Source organism: Phoca vitulina, unplaced genomic scaffold (genome assembly GCF_004348235.1).
Source record: "Phoca vitulina isolate PV1807 unplaced genomic scaffold, GSC_HSeal_1.0 scaffold123, whole genome shotgun sequence".
NCBI classification, from domain to species: Eukaryota; Metazoa; Chordata; class Mammalia; order Carnivora; family Phocidae; genus Phoca; species Phoca vitulina.
The window spans coordinates 130017-149665 of NW_022589826.1; the positions used below are offsets into that span (position 1 = coordinate 130017).

The window sequence follows — 19649 nt, forward strand, 5'->3', positions numbered from 1 at the left end:
ACCATAGAGCTTCCAGACCTCCAGGATTCCTAGAGGGCTTCCGGAAGTGCCTCGAGACAAGATGCGCGTTGGTCGGTGTTGTGCCTCCGCGGGTCTGGAAGTTAGGGGCTGCAGGGCCCTGGTCGGGTTACAGCTTTTTCCCGGCTTCCTCGCCGCCCTGCCTCCGGGTGCGTCCGTCCTCTGCAGCCCGCCTTCCCCAGCCCGGGCCGCCGCTGGAGCTCGCGGTGAGTAACGGTTCGGGCCCCGGGCGGAGGAGCGGAGCGCTTTGTGGCCAGACTAGGCCGCCGCTGGGGACGGGCCTGGGGGTCTGGAGGGGGGGCCAGACGCGGGGGCGCCCGGGGCCGCAGGGGGTCGGGGTTGGTCCCCCCGGGCGCAGGCCTGGGCCGCGGCCCCAGACTCTCTGCCAGGACTCTCTCCCGGGGGCTCGCTTTCTTCATCCCGCTCCTCTTTGTGATGTTTTCTGTCTTAAAATGGGAAGCCGCCCCCACGTTATCTTTTATCCAGCTGCTTCCACCACCTGAGCTGCTTTTACTTAGCAATATTGCATTTCCTTCAAAATACGGTTTTTTTTCTTTTTTTTTTTTAAGCAATATTTTGCTTTTGGAAGCCTAATTATCCTTGGAAACCTATTTTTGCTCCTCTGCTCTGTAGTGTATTCAGAAAATGGTGGTGTATTGACTGGGTAATTGTACAAAAGACAGTTTTCACAATTTTGGGGTAATACGGAATTCAGCCTTACTCTAAATACTTACCTTGTTTCTGAAGGGTTGCTAAGAGATGCCTGGGAACTTCTGGAGGGGCCCCATTTCCAAAACCCAGGTCCCTCACGAGTCATTCTGTCAGGCCACTACCCCCTCCGAGAACAATCCAGATTTCTCTTGTTTGGTTAGTTAAGTGTATTTATGCAGTAATCATAGTTTTTACAAATGTATAAGTATTTTGAATTTGTGCTGTGGTTGAGTGTGAAATGTGGTCGATATTAAAACCGGCTTCTGCAGTTTGAGATAACTCTAAAGGACAGTTTTTGCTTCACTTATTTTTTCTTGATCTTTGAAGCCTGAAAAATCACTTTCTTGTTTTATTTTCAGTTCCCAAACATCCCAAAGTAGACTTACTTAGTCCTAAGGAAGAAAACATTCCTTCTTACCTCTTAAAACAATAATGCTTTAAAATCTGAGTTGTGGGGCACCTGGGTGGCTCAGTGGGTTAAGCCTCAGACTCTTTTTTTTTTTTTTTTTAAGATTTGATTAATTTATTTGTCAGAGAGAGAGAGAGAGAGCCCACAAGTAGGGGGAGTGGCAGGCAGAGGAAGAAGCAGGGAGCTGGATGCAGGACTCAATCCCAGGACCCTGGGATCATGACCTGAGCCGAAGGCAGACGCTTAACCAACTGAGCCACCCAGGCGCCCCAAGCCTCTGATTCTTGATTTGGGCTCAGGTCATGATCTCAGGGTCCTGAGTTGGAGCCCCATGATTGAGCTCAGCAGGGACACTGCTTGAGATTCTCTCCCTCTGCCCCCCATTCCTCTCTCTCTCTCTGAAATAAATAAATCTTCACTCTCAAAATGCTGACAAAATAATGTTTAAAAAAATAATAATGAAATAAAAAATCTGAGTTTTGCCTTTAGTAGTTGACAGGATTATAGCGTTAGAGATCAAAAGAGTCTTTACAGATTGACTATTTTAACTTCCTAAATCAATAAACTTGACCAAGTATTTTTTTTTTAAGAGATTTATTTATTTATTTATTTTAAAGTCTTATTTATGTGACAGAGACAGCGAGAGAGGGAACACAAGCAGGGGGAGTGGGAGAGGGAGAAGCAGGCTTCCCGCTGAGCAGGGAGCCCGATGCAGGCCTCGATCCCAGGACCCTGGGATCATGACCTGAGCCGAAGGCAGACGCTTAACGACTGAGCCACCCAGGCGCCCCGAGAATTATTTATTTATAAAGATTTTATTTATTTATTTATTTATTTGAGAGAGAGGGAGAGTGTGTGCGCGCACACTCAAGCAGGGGGGAGGGGCAGAGGGAGAGAGAGAGAAGCAGACTCCCTGCTGAGCAGAGAGCCCGTTGTGGGGATCATGACCTGAGCTGAGGGCAGATGCTTAACTGAGTGGGCTACCCAAGCACCCCTATTTATTTATTTGAGAGAGAGAGCGAGCTCAGGGAGGAGGGGCAGAGAGAGAATCTCAAGCAGACTCTGTGCTGAGTGCAGAGCCCTCCCCAGGCTCGATCTCTCCACCCTGAGATCAAGAGTCCCACACGTAACTAACTGAGCCACCTGGGTGCCCCTTGACTGGGTATTCTTAAAAGAGAATGTAAGAAGCAGTCCTTACCCATAAGGTGCTTACCAATTTAATGCAGATGTGTATACATGAAACTGAGAGGAAGGTAAATAATAGACTAATTTTGTAATCTGTATCTTTGTACTTGATTAGTTATAGGTTGTAATTGTCAAAAACTTGATTGGAGAGGAAAGAGACTAAAAAGTGGAAAAAGCTACTAAAAAGAATAATCAGGGTGGGGAATGGACAAGACTGGTTGGCTGATTTGGTGTAAATTATGAACAAAGCTGGTAATTAGATGACTTCTATCGGTCTCACTATTGAGACTTTATTTAATATCATTTAATATGTTAATTATTTAATATCTTAAACAATATAAAGTTCTCGAATGGTGCACACTTAACATTGAAGTATTTTTTAGCTAGTGTTGGTAAGGATTGATTATAAGATGGAAGATGGCCAGTTTTTCAGTAAAGATGAACGTTGGCTTTAAGGAAATTCGTAAGACAACATGGTGAAACTGTGTGCAGCATCACATTCTAAACAATTAGAACTTAAAATTAATGTCCCATGGTGATGATCTTTTAAGTTTTTAAAACGTAAGTAGCTATTTTAAGAACATTTAAGAATTTATTAAATTTTGGGTGCCTGGGTGGCTCAGTTGGTTAGGCGTCTGCCTTCGGCTCAGGTCACGATCCTGGAGTCCCCGGATCGAGTCCCGCATCGGGCTCCCTGCTCAGCGGGGGGTCTACTTCTCCCTCTGACCCTCTTCCCTCTTGTGCTGTCTCTCATTCTCTCTCTCAAATAAATAGATAAAATCTTAAAAAAAAAAAATTATTAAATTTTAATTAACTTAAAAAATAAATTAATTTAAAACCATGGGTATTAATCCTGGCTGTTCAGAACAAAATTGATTACCCCTTGTCTCAAACTCTCCAAAAAATCTCAGCTTCTTGCCCAGATTCACTCTTCCCTCAACTCTCACTATTCCAGGAAATTTCCCCACTTCTCCACAAAATAGCAGATATTTTTCACATGGTCCAAATATAGGACTTACCACACTGTGTGGAGTACTGTAAATGTGTGCCCATGGCCATGGTTTTCTTGCAAATGTTTGTGGCAGTGACCTTTTCCTCTGTATGTCTTTTTTTTTTTTTAAGATTTTATTTATTTGACAAAGAGGGAGCACACAAGGCGGGGCAGGAAAGGGAGATGCAGGCTCCCTGTGGGGCACGGGTCCCGACACAGGGCTCCATCCCAGGACCCTGGGATCATGACCTGAGCCGAAGGCAGACGCTTGACTAACTGAGCCTCCCAGGTGCCCCCCTCTGTATGTCTTTCTAAGCAAGAAAGTTGTATGAGTTATTTGTGTTCCAGAAAGATGGCACTGGCCGCCCTGCAGGCAGTGGAAAAGAGCATGACCAAAGGCCGCGTACCCAGAAGCGGTCGGCCAGAGACGTGCACGGTGAAACCACAGACCTGTGGTCTACAGAGCAGAGAGAGACAGGCCCTTAGAAGGAGAATCACGCTACATCTGTACACTTCCTGACATCAGTCTTCAAAGCAGTGCCTTTTTCAGGAGTGTATTTTTTTCTGGAGGAGGGGAAGGACGGGGTAGGGTTTCTGCGATCACATAAAAACACAGAATTTCTCCCTAGAAAAAAGTCCATAGGCACAAAAGTTTACAGTCAATTTTAGCAGAGTTCACAGACCTGACACCCATCCAATAACTTCAGGAACATTAAGAACCCTTACTTAGAGGGGTGCTTGGCTGGCTCAGTGGGAAGAGCATGAGACCCCTGATCCCCGGATTGTGAGTTTGAGCCCCATGTTGGGTGTAGAGATTACTAAAAAAATAAATAGAAACTTAAAAACAAAAACAAACCCTTACTTAGAGAGTGTGGACAGAAGGGGAAGAAAATTATCTTTAAAATTAGACAAGGCTGGGGGTTGCCTGGGTGGCTCAGTTGGTTAAGCTTCTGCCTTTGGCTCACGTCCTGGTCCCGGGGTCCTGGGGGTCCTGGGATGGAGTCCGCATCAGCTCCTTGCTCAGCAGGGAGCCTGCTTCTCCCTGTGCCTGCCGCTCCCCCTGCTTGTGCTCACTCTTTCCCCCACCATCTCTCTGACAAATAAATAAAATAAAATATTTTTTTAAAAAAGAGCCTGCTTCTCCCTCTGCCTGCCACTCCCCTTGCTCATCCTCTGTCACTCTCTCTGACAAATAAAATCTTAAAACATACATATATATTTTGGTAGCACCTTAATCTGCTTGGGGTGGTGGAGTACAGAGTGGGGGTGATAGAGAAGACCTCATGAAAAAGGAAATAGGTAAGCTCAGACTTTTAAGTTAGAGTTGAATGGTCTCAACTAGACCAGGATTTATCACCCTTGGCATTGACACGGAGCCAGATCATCCTTTGTTGTGGGGATCTCTGTTACGCACTGGAAGATGTTCAGTAGCATCTCTGGCCTCTACCCACTGGATACCAATAGCATCCCTTCCCTTCAGTTGTAACAACCAAACATGTTCAGACATTGTCAAATATCCCTGGGAGAAGGGAGCAAAATTGCCCCCAGTGGAGAACCACTGAGCTAGAGTAAAGAGCTCTGTAGCAGAATGGAGGTTTAAGAAAGCCACGTTTGGAAAAAGCTATATGAAGGTGAGCTTGTAGCAGATAAAGGTAGGCAGGTTTACGTACCATAAAGGGCCTTGCATATTGTGCTGAAGAGTTGGGTTCCCTGTTGAAAGATTTTGAAGTGATGAGTTGTATTACGTATCTGTTAAAACAGTCTCTCTAGCAGAGTATTAATTTCATAGGGTAACATACTATATAACAAAGTATCACAAGCTTGGTGGCTTAACACAGCAGAAATCTATTCTCTCTCAGTTATGGAGGCCAAAAGTCCAAAGTCAAGGTGTCGGCAGGGCCACGCTTTCCTAGCTTCTGGTTGTTACTGGCATTCCTTGGCTTGTGGCTTTGTAACTCCTGATCTCTGCCTCAGTAGTCACGTAGCTCTCTTCTGTGTCTGTCTTCACATGGCTCTCTCTGTCTCAGTTTCTGTGTCTCTTCTCTTCTTAAAAGTACACCAGTCATACTGTATAAAGCCCTACTCTACTCCAGTGGCTTCACTTGATTACATCTGCAAAGACCCTACTTCTAAATAGGTCACATTCACAGGTATCAGGGGTTAGGACCTCAACATATCTTTTGGGAGGACACAGTTCAACCCACAACAGGCAGCAATGTGGAACACAAATGGGATAAAAGAATAACCAAAGGCAGGAAGACCACTTAACCACTGCAAGTGCAGGCAAGAGGTGATGTCTGTTACCCAAGATAAAGGCCATAGGATATATCCCACAAAGAAATAGGACCCTGTTATTGAACTCTTTGGACCTCCAGGTTTGTATCTAAACCTTGCTCTTTAGCAAATACAGATATATTCTGTGTTAGGTGTTATAAATAATAGCCTTTGAATGTTCTTCTATCAATAAAATAAAAGATATAGATCTATACTCATGGGGAACATACAATTAAGTTAGGAAGTCAAAACTTCTTTGCAACTAATAATACATAACTACAGGAAAAGTAACATTAATAAACACTTTAAAAAAACAAGTTATAAATCTTTTGTTCTATGAATATGGTGAAATGAGAGAATACATTTTCCAATTTTGTATTAGCATTATATTCCTAAAATAAAAATCACTTGAACATCACAAAGTGATAAACATTTATGCAACAGAGATATAGAGTAAGAGGGCAGTCACTTCCAAATGGAGTCATCAAAAAAGGATTTTACTTTATTTTTTACTTTTTTTTTTAAGTAAGGTCTACACCCAGTGTCGTGCTTGAACTCAGGACCCTGACATCAAGAGTCACGTGCTCTTCCGATTGAGCCAGCCAGGCACCCTAAGAAAGGATTTTAAAGGAGAAAACATTTTATTTTGTCCTTTAAGAATAGGTAGTAAAAAGCGACAGATTTTATGATCTGAAGAGAAAGAATAGGTAGTTTGGGCACTAATGAAAGCAATCAGAGAAGACTTGAATAAATGGGGAGACAGACTGTGTTTATAGAACGGAAATTAAAATGTCAGTGAGCTATAGATTCAGCACAAATCCTGTTCCAGGGTTTCTTTTTGTAGGAATTTATATCAAAAGACAATGGAATTAGAAAAATCAAAACAATTTTGATAATATACAATAAAGTTTCAGGGCTCTTAGTACTTGATTTCAGGATTTTGAAAGCCACAATAATCAAGACAGTTTTGTTTTGGTGAAAGGATAAAGGTGTAGGTCAGTGGAACAGAATAGAGATTCCAGAAATAGACCCACACATATATGGTCAATTGATTTTTGACAAAGATGGGCAAAGATAATTCAGTGGGTAAAGAGTAACCTTTTCTGCAAACAGTGCTGGAACATTTTGGTATCTTTGTGCAAAAAAAAAAAAAAAAAAAAATGAACCTCTGTCCACACTTCAAACTCTGCAAAAATTAACTCAAAATTTGGGGCGCCTGCCTGGCTGACTCAGCAGGTGAAGCGTGCGACTCTTGATCTTGGGGTCATGAGTTTGAGCCTCAGGGTGGGTGTAGAGTTTACTTTAAAAAAAAAACAAACAGGGGCGCCTGGGTGGCTCAGTCGTTAAGCGTCTGCCTTCAGCTCAGGTCATGATCCCAGGGTCCTGGGATCGAGCCCTACATCGGGCTCCCTGCTCCGCGGGAAGCCTGCTTCTCCCTCTCCCATTCCCCCTGCTTGTGTTCCCTTTCTCGCTGTGTCTCTCTGTCAAATAAATAAAATCTTAAAAAAATAAAAAATAAAAAAAATAAAAAATAAAAAATAAAAAAACACCTCGAAATGGATCATAGATCTAAGGTAAGACTTAAAACTATAAAACTCTTAGAAGAAAACAGGAGAAAATCTTTGTGACCATGGATTAAGCAAAGGTTTCTTAGATGTCACACCAAAAGCACAATCCCTAAAAGAAACAAATTGACAAATTCGATTTCAAAAACGTTACGAATTTCTGTTCTTTGAAAGGCACTTCATTTCTGTTATGAAGAGGAGGAAATATTTGCTAATCCTATATCTTATGAAGGCCTTGTATCTAGAATATGTAAGGAATCCTCAAACTCAAAATAGAATCTAATTTTTTTTTTTTTTTTTTAGATTTTATTTATTTATTTGACAGAGAGAGACACAGCGAGGGAGGGAACACAAGCAGGGGGAGCAGGGAGCCCGATGCGGGGCTCGATCCCAGGACCCTGGGATCATGACCTGAGCCGAAGGCAGACGCTTAACGACTGAGCCACCCAGGCACCCAAAATAGAATCAATTTTGAAAACAGGCAGAAATTTTGAGCAGATACTTCACCAAAGATCTACGGATGGCAAATAAGCATGTGAAAGGATGCTCAACATTATTGGACAGAAGGAAAATGCAAATTAAAACCATAGTGAGATACCAGAGAGTGGTTAAAAATAAAAGCAAATAAATAATAAATAAAACCATAGTGAGATACCATTACACATTCAGATATCTAAAATTAAAAATAAAACAATATTAAATGCTTGTCAGGAAATGGAGCAACAAGCAATTCTCACATATTGCTAGTGGAATGCAAAGTGTTACACCCATCTTATAAAGTTATACATATAGCTACCATATGACCCAGCAATTTTACTTTTAGATATTTATCCAGGTAAAATGAAAACATGTTCAAACAAAAACTCATATGCAGATGTTCATAGTGGCTTTGCTTGTAATCATCAAAAACTGAAAATGACTTGAGATATCTCTCAACTGAGAATGGATAAACATACATCCATATAAGGAATAAACTACTGATACATGCAACAACATTGATGACCTCATGTATTATGCTAAGTGAAAGATGACAGACTCAAAAGACTACCTACTGTATGATTTTATTTATAAAACACTGTGGAAGGTCATTAGTGTGTGGGACTAGACTTTTGGGTTGCAGGTGTGGTTAGAGCATTTAGGTTCCTTGGAGAGGCAGGACCAGTGCTCCAAAGAGAGTTGTAGAGGGAGGTAAGGTCCACAGTGGAAATGGTTAGCCTTGAGACAGGAGGGAGGATGGAGAGCGCAGTAGGATAATGACTTAGGTGGAGAAGAGCCTTTGGCGTTAGGATAGTTCTGGACAATACCTTGAGCTAGATTGTATAGAAATTAGTCTCAGGGCACCTGGGTGGCTCAGTCGGTTAAGCGTCTGCCTTCGGCTCAGGTCATGATCCCAGGGTCCTGGGATCGAGCCCCGCGTCAGGCTCCCTGCTCGGCCGGGAGCCTGTTTCTCCCTCTCCGTCTGCCCCCTGCCCCCCCGCTTGTGATCGCTCTCTCTGTCAAATAAATAAAATCTTAAAAAGAAAGAAAGAAATGAGTCTCTGTTGAGTGTGAGGGATAGGCTGAGAGCGGAAGTGTGTAGAGATAGTACGGATGGTGCAGCAGATGCCGAAAGAGTTCATAATCACTGAGGGCCAGCTGGGGTTAAGTGCAGAACTTTAGTCTACCCAGTCTGCATGGTTTCTTGACTTTGTTTGCTGTATTCCACATCCCCAAGGAGAGGAAGCAGAAGGGATGGACTATTCCCCAGATGGGTGTTTGGCAGAAAGCTAAGGAGGTAAGGAGTTACTTCTGGAACAGTGGAGAGGATCACTTAAGTGATTGAGCCGTGAGGTACATGTTGTGGTGAGGAGCTTGTTAAGATGTCGTAATGTATTACTGTGACCTTTGACTTGCTTTAATACTGTTTGACAGTTTCTCTACCCCAAGAATTGCCCTTACTGAAGAGCTCCTTGGAAGGTTCTTAAGAAGATAAAGAAGGTAGTGGAAACAAGCCTACTGAGCTTTTCCAGCTCTAAATGGCAGCAGAATCAAGAAAGTCATCAGCCCCATCCCCACCTGACCAAGCTCCTGAAGAAGACCTTGTAATTGTCAAGGTAGAGGAAGATCATGGCTGGGACCAGGAATCTAGTCTGCATGAAAATAACCCTCCAGGCCAAGAGCTGTTCCGCCTGCGCTTTAGGAAGTTATGCTACCAGGAGACATTAGGACCCCGAGAAGCTCTGATCCAACTCCGCGCACTTTGCCATCAGTGGCTAAGGCCAGATTTGAACACCAAGGAGCAGATCTTGGAGTTGCTAGTGCTAGAGCAGTTCTTGACCATCCTGCCTGAGGAGCTCCAGACTCTGGTGAAGGAACATCAGCTAGAGAACGGAGAGGAGGTGGTGACCCTATTGGAGGATTTGGAAAGGCAGATTGACATATTAGGACGGCCAGTAAGTAGAAGGAGGTGTGCGTGCTGTGACTGGGAGGTCTGGAAGCGGGCTGGAGGGACATTAGCACCACAGCAGAATAAATGCTGGGCATCCGTTTCTGTTGTAGGAGGATGAACATAGTTCTAGTGCATTGTGGCTTGTATTTGTAGAGTTCTTTTTCTGTGAAGGCTAGGTGTACATTTTTTATCCTTATAACATCCTTGCAGCTATTACTGTTCCTGTTTGCCAGGTGGGAAACTGATACGTAGAGAGCTTAAGTTACTTGAATTACTCTGGGCACTCATAATTAAAGGTAGATCTGAGACCAGACCTCAGATTTCTTCAGTGTTACCAAAGTTTTTTCTACCAAATAGCACTGCTTTAAGTTTCTGTTTATCATTCTTCCCATGCCTTGTGAGTGCAAAATGGCAGGAAGGGCATCAGCAGAAATGATGCCTTTCTGTGCTAATGAGCTCGTTTGTGTTCTCACTGCCTGTGGGAAGTAGATGAAATTCTGCTTCTTCTTTTTAACAAGCACATATCCCTAGAGATGTGCTCTTGATCTTCTTAATGTTGTTTGCTTCCTTTCATGAAGGAGTTTCTTGTAATGCATCTGTCCCATTGTTTTCAGGTCTCAGCCCGTGCACATGGACATGGCCTCTGGGAGGAGGTGGTGCATTCAGAGTCTGCACCAGAGCTTCCAAATACTCGGCTCCGACCTGGGGCAACCCAGCACAAACCTCCAGTGCCCCAGGGGCCAGAAGAGAGAGGTGAGGGGCCAGATTTCATTGATGACGAGGGAGAAGTAGAAAAGAAAGAAAGTGCCTATTGAGTTCCTGGAGAACTAGGAAGTAGAATTTCTGTTTACAGACCAGTCCTAAGATCTGGGTTTGAATGTTTAGGCTTCAGATACAGACTGTCAGTCCCATTGGTAAATTCACGAACAAATTAAATCTTCACACATTTCTGTTATCCCAGTGTAGTAACAACATAGGCGTTTTTGAGGTTTTGCTGGTATCATGCCACTTTCTTTGTAACTTTCAGTACATAATTCCTCACGCAAGAACATTTTCTTGGATAGCCACAATAATGCATCACAATTAGGAAATGTAATGCTGATACAGAAATAATATGGTCTACAGTTCATATTTCTGTTTTGCCAGTTGTCCCAATAATGTTCTTCCAGAGTCCAGTCCAAGATTACCCTTTGCAGTCGGTTGTCATGTTTCTTTAGACTCCTTTAATTTGGAATAGTTCCTCAGCCTTTCTTTGCCTTTCATGACTTTGACATTTTTGATGAGTACAGGTTGGTTATTTTATAGAATGGCTGCAATTTGGGTTTGTGTAGTGTTTCCTTATGTGTAAATTCCAGTTGTGCATGTGTGGCAGGAGCACCCCAGAAGTGCTGTTGCCTCCTCCGCTGTGCCAGAGGAATTTGTCCTGTTACTGGTGTTGGTATCTTTGATGACTTGGTTATCAAAGTTGCTAGGTTGATCACTGTAAAGTTACTATTTTTCCCTTTATAATTAATAAGTAATTTGTGGAGAGATACTCTTGACTGTGTTTATTTTCTTTTTTTTTTTTTAAGATTTTATTTATTTGACAGAGAGACAGCAAGAGAGGGAACACAAGCAGGGGGAGCGGGAGAGGGAGAAGCAGGCTTCCCGTGGAGCAGGGAGCCCCATGTAGGGCTCGATCCCAGGACCCCGGGATCATGACCTGAGCCGAAGGCAGACGCTTAACGACTGAGCCACCCAGGCACCCCTAAAACACTAGTTTTAATATTCATTGATGCTTCTTGACTGAATCAGTGATTACTAAGATAAAATGATTTTCTAATTGTGTCATGCCTTCTACATTTATTTGTTGTAATAGAGAGTGTTCCCTCCTCCCCGTTTTATTAATTTGTCAGTATGGACTCTTAAGTCCAGAAATAAAATATCTATATCTGTCTTTATTTTGTTACCATCTGTATTTTGGTGCTTAAATTGTCTCCGATTTGGTCAGAGGAGGCCCCTTCAGTTTGGCTCCTCCATCGTTTTGACATTTCCCCATCATTTTTTGAGAACTTCTTACCTTCTTTCAGAACAAGGTGTTCTAGCTTTATCTCGTACTTGCTCTGCATTAATTTTTTTTTCATTTATGTGGTTTATAGCAGTTTGTTCCATATAAATGGAATTTTAGTATTTCTAAAGAAGCATAGAAACAGTTTCAGTAATATGATTCTTGTCTAAAGTTCTAAAGCCTATTTATTTTGGCATTGCAATGTCTGATATCTGTAGGAAGCAGATAGTGGCAGTCATGGTAGACATTTCAGAAAGGTAATAGAGTTAGTAGATATAAATTGGTTCTCATATTCCATTTGCCAGAGATCAGGACCTAAAGAAACACCGTACAGAAGCACAAGGATTAAATGTAGCTCTGGCGGGAGAGAAAAAAATTGTAAAGCAATTCCTGTTAGGAAGCCAGTACTCTATTTTTGACGTGTAACTTCAGGCTGAGCAGGACATCAACGTGCAGATGTCTTGTGGGCAGCCACAGGTACAGACCTAGAGGCCCCCCCCCCCCAAAAAAAAGATTTTAAAAAAAGTTTATTTAAGCAACCCCTGTACCCAACGTTTGAACGCACGACCCTGAGATCTAGAGCTGCATACTCCACCTACTGAGCCAGCCAGGGGCCCTTCAGCATCTTATGTGCAAAATCTCAGAAATGCATATGTTCTGAAATACAAGCACCGTTGGAATGGGTTAGTGCTGGCTGCTGCAACTGTGGGACGGGGCTCGTCTCACTCAGCTCCTTTCTCCTCTCTCAGCCATCCCTACTTCTCAGAGTCCTACCCCTTCCCAGAAAGGAAGTCCTGGAGACCAGGAGATGACAGCAACACTTCTCACAGCAGGGTTCCAGGTGAGTTGTACTGCTTCTCTCTGAAAGCCCCTGACTCTGCTTGGCAGTGTGGGTGGCATCTACCCCTCAGGTCTGGACTCTCTGTAGCAGTACTGACCAAGAACTTGCTCCACATTGTTTTTGCATGATTCTTGATTATCCCCCAATAAATCTGGTGCATTTCCCTCTTCTTCCCGCTTCTTTAGATCCCTTTACACAGTATGTTCCCCCCCCGCGATCCTCTCCAACCCTGGCAGATCTCTGACATTGTGGGCTGGAGCTATGGAACAGTGCCAGTCCCACATGGGGATTTTGTTTTGTTTCAGACTTTGGAGAAGATCGAAGACATGGCTGTGTCCCTAATTCGAGAGGAGTGGCTTCTTGATCCATCACAGAAGGATCCCAGCAGAGATAATAGGCCAGAGAATTACAGAAACATGTTCTCCCTGGGTAAGGAGAGCTCTGGTTATTGTTATCAGTTAAGATGTTTTGTTTGTTATGTGATGGTAGCTCTGAACTTTCTGAAAGACATTGTTGAGTTTAAACTAAGGAACTAACAGAGAGAAACAGTGCTATAAAATGGACTTCAATTTTCCAGTGCAGGACTTACTTTGGGTACTATTCTGTATGCAGTTGGAGTCATTTATTCTGCTCCCAGTCCCATGGAATCTTTACCTCGATGTCACCCTATTAGGCCTTTTATGCTCTGCCCTTTCAGTGACTGTGGCTTTTTTCATTTCTGTCCCATTAGGTCCTTCAGCAGTTCCATATTCCTTCCCACTCCCCTGCTTCTTGTCAGGTGACCCCTTCCTTGCTTTAGTGCCCTCCCAACATCCCTCTTTCTTCATGGCACTTCTTCCCCACTCGGCCTGCGGTACTTCTGCTTGACCCTGCTTTCATCTCCCTCTCTATTATGGCAGTATTTGGAGACAGATGGAAGTTTTGTGTTTACTGCTAGTTTTCCGTGTATATTTCCCATATGTTAGATTTCTTTTTAACATAGAGAATGGAAAGTGACATTGGCTTGATGGTTCTCACATTTTCATTTCAGGTGGTGAGACCAGGAATGAGAACAGGGACTTATCTTCGAAACAGGTAATATCTCCTGGAATCCAACCACATGGAGAGACAGCTGCCAAATGCAACGGGGATGTTATCGGGGGTCTTGAGCATGGAGAAGCCCGAGATCTTCTGGGCAGATTAGAGAGGCAGCGGGGAAATCCCACCCAGGAGAGACGACATAAATGTGATGAATGTGGGAAGAGCTTTGCTCAGAGCTCGGGCCTTGTTCGCCACTGGAGAATCCACACTGGGGAGAAACCCTATCAATGTAATGTGTGTGGTAAAGCCTTCAGTTACAGGTCAGCCCTTCTTTCCCATCAGGATATCCACAACAAAGTAAAACGCTATCACTGTAAGGAGTGTGGTAAAGCCTTCAGTCAAAACACAGGCCTGATCCTGCATCAGAGAATCCATACTGGGGAGAAGCCGTATCAGTGCAATCAGTGTGGGAAGGCTTTCAGTCAGAGTGCGGGCCTTATTCTGCACCAGAGAATCCACAGTGGGGAGAGACCCTATGAATGTAATGAGTGTGGGAAAGCTTTCAGTCATAGCTCTCACCTCATTGGACATCAGAGAATCCACACTGGGGAGAAGCCCTATGAGTGTGATGAGTGTGGGAAAACCTTCAGGCGGAGCTCACATCTTATTGGCCATCAGAGAAGCCACACTGGGGAGAAACCCTACAAATGCAATGAGTGTGGGAGGGCCTTCAGTCAGAAGTCAGGCCTTATTGAACATCAGAGAATCCACACTGGAGAAAGACCCTATAAATGTAAAGAATGTGGGAAAGCTTTCAATGGGAACACTGGCCTCATACAGCATCTGAGAATTCACACTGGGGAGAAGCCCTATCAATGTAATGAGTGTGGGAAAGCCTTTATTCAGAGGTCAAGTCTCATTCGGCATCAGAGAATCCACAGTGGAGAAAAATCTGAATCCATAGGAGTTTAGGGAAAAAACCACAATCATAGTTTGGGCATTATTCAGCTTTAGAGAAACCACATGCTGGTGAGAGGTCTTTCAGTGTAGTAGAGTGTTTGTCATGCAGCCTCACTAGGGTCAGAATTGATAGTGGCGGCAGAGTTAGAATCGCTCTTCAGTAGTTGGGCCCAGTGCCTTGGTGCGGGGGGATTAGCTTGACTGTCTTGGGAGGCGTCTGATGGAGTGGAGCTCCTGATGGTGTAGTGTATCCTTTAGAAACAAAATAGCATGAGAGCAAGTTGCTTGTCATGGAGGCACTTAATTTTGTCTTTTGGGTGAGTAGCTGTAGGTTTGAGAGAGGCTACTCCTCCTAGTTCCTCTGCTTCTTCCCGTCTCCTGTGACCCTCTTCCCCCATTTATTCCCCTGAGGGTCACTTGTGCTCCAAATCTGATCTGAGAAGCTACTTTAGAGTTTGAAGCAGCCTCTGTGTGAGACTTATTTTGTATTTAGCTTTCTAAGAACCTAGTTCTAGGGAAATTTTTACAGACACTTAATGTATTTATGCTTAAGTGTGCGTTTTGTTTTATTCTAATGTTCCTGATAGTCAGTGGAAAACCGTATTCCACGCAAACTCAGAATGCTATATTTTTAACAGCACTCCAGCATTTTTCTTCATATATCACCTTCACTGACTCCACTGAGTCATTGAACATCCATACGTATCCTTCACCACCCCCAGCCCCAGTACCTGTGTCAGCAAAGGAAGTGATGGTTGTGGGAATGAAGCAGAGAAAGAGGTGAGTGGAGACAGCCTGGCTGCTCTTGAGCTCGGGTGGTTGTACGTTCTGGTGACTTCTGGCTCTCCTTTCCACCTTCCCACTGAACATTGTGGTGGCACAGAGGTGGTAACATTATCCCAGTTACAGCATCACGTGGGAGGAAGGGGAGACGGGTGCTTGAGAAGACCTGAACATCCTTACAAAGAATGTACACGCAACCCTCTGGCCCATTACAGTACTGCCCTCTCAGGTTCTTACCAGTCTGCACACCCCCTGACCAGATGGTCTGTCACTCTTGTCATTACCCTGGTCCCACCTTGTTAGATGGCCTTAGCACCTCACCCTTCATTGCCCATCTGTTCCTTGCCATGAGCTTCCTGTGTCCACAGTGGAGATCTGTCCAGTACTTCACCTCACAGCTCCTCATCCCTCTGAATTCTGGTGCAGTCCATCTGTAATCCAGCAGAGACATGGTATTACCTCATCGTCGCTGGGCACTGTCTTTCCTGGAGGCTTCCAGTATGCCAAGGGGTATTACTATATCAGGTGATGAGGTGGTTTGAGGAACACGCCAGAATTTATGCATCCAAACGTGGTTTGTCCTTTAAATTTGGCACTTCTGGTTATTCCATTAGTGCTACCGCTCCTCCAAATATTTGGAAGACTTTTACCCTTGAATAACATCTCATTTTTTACCATTACCCACTTGTTCATCACATTTGGAATGGAGTTACTTTTGGCTTTTTTCCAAAATCAGCTTTCAAAATTGGAATTGATTCCATTAATCCTATTCAGAAGAATAGGATACACGCCAAGAGAAGTTACACAATTTCACATTGTTCTAAACAGGAACAACAATTCTTAACACGTATTGGTGTTTTTCAAAAGGTCATAAAATCTTTCAGCATAAAGGTCTGCCTTTTGGATCGTAAATTCCTTCTCTATAAAATCCCTTCTGTGGCCCACCCTGATCACTAACAACATCGAGGTTACTACCCCTGTTTCATTGAGTCATTGATACCCACCTATCATTTGCGATCCTGGTTTCCTTGGTTAACTTTTTCAAAACAGTGCTTTCCATTATCCTTTGTTTTCTTATTCTCTCTTTTCTTTTTCTTTTGGCCTGTAGATTCCCTTGTACTCAAAGGGAATTCCATTCCTCATTCCCTTGTACTTGAAAGTTCAAGAAACCAGAAACAAATCTGGTTGTCTCCAGATCCTTGCTCTCTGCTTCAGTTGTGCCTCAGCCTCTGTAAGGTACCAGTAAAGTACCTGAGGCCAGTACTCCCTGTGTGCAGATACTATATATGATGGGTACATCGTCAGAGGGAAAATATGTGCACACGTACACGCAGTCCTCCCCCGTAGTTCCGAGGAGCACTTGTCTTCTATTCCAGTGAAAGCTCTCAGAGCAACATGTTAAAATGACTGTAAGTATACCAGCTAACATCTGTCTACTCACAGTAATGTGTAGCTACGTTACTTAAATCTATAATTACTAAGCATCTGGCAGAAATTCAAAGAAAAGAATATATGCCAAGAAAGATTAGTGTGATGCTGGGATGAATGAGGAAAGACCGTGACTTGAAAGAACTATTGAGGTTAGTTCAGCCCACATATAGAAATAGCCATGTAGTGTAAGAGTAGAAAAGGCTGTTGTTTCTTTGGGGGCATACGTAGAAGTCCATTCTTGGTCTCCACTTCTCACTCTTTGCACTAGAGTGTTGTTGATCCATCTTTATGACCCTGAGCTCCTGACTGAGTGATGTGTGCTAAGTTCCTTTATATCCTGCAGATTCTATTTTTATGCTCTTAATCTGAAATGAACTGTTCACCAGTACTTTCTTCTCCCATCACGATCTCATTTTAGGGCCCAGCATGATAATGTGGTTCTTCTGTAACTCTGCTGCCATCCAGCTTAGTCCTAGAAGACACATCTTAGGTTTCAAAGATTTCCGCCATTGAGCAAGGTGGCAGCGCTAGAATGTGGTGGATGATTCCTATACAGAGCAGTTAGCTTTACTCTTGGCCCTGAGACTCTAAATAGTAATAGCTGACATTTATTAAGCACTTACTGTGTGCCAAGCCCTATGCTAAGCATTTTTCATGGTTTGATAGATAGTATATCCCACATTTTATAGATGAGGAAATAGGCTTAGAGGGGTGAGTGAGTTGACCAAGGTTATGGAGCTGGGAAGTGACAGAGCAGGGACTCTGCCCTACAGGGTCAGATTCTCGAGCCTGTGCTGCTGACCCTTGTGCTACCATGTCTCTAATGAACACCCTGACCCTGGCCAGCCATCTGGAAATTCTGTATCCCTGGCCGTAAGAGCTACTGGGGAAGGGAATGTACAGTATAGTCTAGCACTCACAGATCCATTGCAATTATTGGATAATTGGTTGAAAATGTTGTTTTGGTTGATACTTTTGATGCTCTGTAGTACTAGAAAGCTAAATGGTACAAGTAAATCATGTTTAAAAGAGTAATTCAGAGAATAAAGCAATAATGTACAGATTTGAGTACATTTCTCTCTAAACTGCCCCAGGGACCTAGAATTGTGGAGGGAAATGAAATATCCATGTGCCGTGCCAGGCCAGGCATATGGTCAGTTGGGATGACAGTAAAATTTACCTACAGCATAAAATGTGGAAACCCTTCAACTTCACTGCCCATTTCCAACTGCCATTCTGTTTTTCTTCTGTCATTCATGGTTTTTCAAATGTACCATCCATCGCTCAATCCCATTTTCTCATTACTATACTCTTGAAACTTCTTACTGGCTTTTGTACTCAGTATTACACTGAAGTGTCCTATGGATAAATATCAATGCCTTTTCTTAGTTCTTGTCCTTCTTGATCTGTATTTCACACTGTTGAGTTTACCCTGCAACTCAGGAATTCTCTTCTTTGGCTTGTGGGATCCTTTTTGGTCATTTTCCTCCCAGTTTCTAGCTTTTCCTTATTGGTCTTTTTTCTCCTCTCCACAGAAAATAACCTTCATGTCTTGATTATTCCAGTATTTTTTCTGTATTCACTTCTATTTATTTTGATTGTTTACACTTACTGTGTTTCAGTAACTTATTTCCCACCCTGTGGGTCAGATACCTACACAACTTGGTATTCGAAAACAGACCTCATCACTCTTGTCCCCCAGCTCCCATTTTCCTTTTAAATAGGCGTTATTGCTTAACTTCTTTACCCTGAAAAGACTCACTGCCCTTCATATTTCTTTTTTTTTTTTTTTAAGTGGGCTCCACGCCCAACGTGGGGCTCAATCTCACGACCCCAAGATCGAGTCCTGTGCTCTACTGACTGAACCAGCCAGGCGCCCTGTCCTTCATATTTCTTACTCCCATCTTATAGTTCTTTGTCTTTTTCTGCTCTCCACTCGACATTCCGGTTCTTAGTTTTCTCCATGAGGCTGGATCTTTTACATTTCTCCCAACCCCTTATAGCCTTCTGCAGATCCATATCATATGACGCCCAGGAAGTTGTAATTTCTTTCTAGTTTCCTTGCTTCCAAGATCCCCATCCTGTAATGCTTCTAAGGTGATCCTCCTCAGAATCCATTTTTAGTCCAGAACACTCAGCAGATGATTCTTATCAGAGCACTGGTGTTCCAAGTTCTCCCATTATTTTGCCCTTCATGCTTAATCTGCCTCTGCCTCATTCTCTGGCATATTCACCTCGACTCATCTTGTTCACACTGTTGTCTTACAGGCCCTTGCCTCTGTGCCTTTCTCATGCAGCATCTTTTGTTTAGATTGTTTTTTCGCCCCAGCTCTTGTTCATCACTCCCTTTAAGCCTAACTTCTTTGTATCTTCTGAGTGAGCTCTCTCTGACTTCACCTTACACTGAGACCTCCCTTGTTCTGTGCTGCCTCAGCACTTATCCTTTGAGTTTGTACTGTGGTCCATGCACTTACTAATATGTTGCTTTGTAATTATTTTCTAGCACTCTGTATTGTAGTTCACATTTGTATTTATTTCCAAAATTAAATTGTAAGCTCCTTGAGGGCAGGAATAATGACTTCTACATTTGTATCTCTGCACCCCCTAGTGCCTAGTACAGTGCTGAGCACACAGTAGGTGTTTAATAAATGCTTGTTGAATCATTGTGTGGATTATTTATGGAGTTACCTACAGAAAATTTTAAGCTGTTTTCAAGGCTTATATGTCTCTCTTACCACTTTGTATGCAGATCTGTTTCTGTAGTACAACTATAACTGCCTGTTCCTCAAACTAAGACTAAAAAAATCCAACTTCAGGGGCACCTGGGTGGCTCAGTTGGTTAAGCGTCTGACTTTGGCCCAGGTCATGATCTCAGCGTCCATGGGATCAAGCCCCGCATCCATTGCAGCATTGGGCTCTGTGCTAAGTGGGGAATCTGCATCTCCCTTTCCCTCTCCATCTGCCTCTCCCCCCGCTCGCTCTCAGG

At 43.3% G+C, this 19649-nt stretch overlaps 1 protein-coding gene across 1 annotated transcript; it reads left to right on the forward strand.

Moving 5' to 3' along the window:
- Nucleotides 1-46: 46 nt before the first annotated feature.
- On the forward strand, nt 47-19517 carry ZKSCAN8 (zinc finger with KRAB and SCAN domains 8). Its single transcript, XM_032398960.1, has 6 exons — nt 47-224; nt 9065-9585; nt 10196-10334; nt 12378-12469; nt 12775-12898; nt 13500-19517. The coding sequence occupies exons 2-6, from the start codon at nt 9169-9171 to the stop codon at nt 14459-14461; spliced, it is 1734 nt and encodes a 577-aa protein (XP_032254851.1). The 5' UTR covers nt 47-224; nt 9065-9168; the 3' UTR covers nt 14462-19517.
- Nucleotides 19518-19649: the final 132 nt, after the last annotated feature.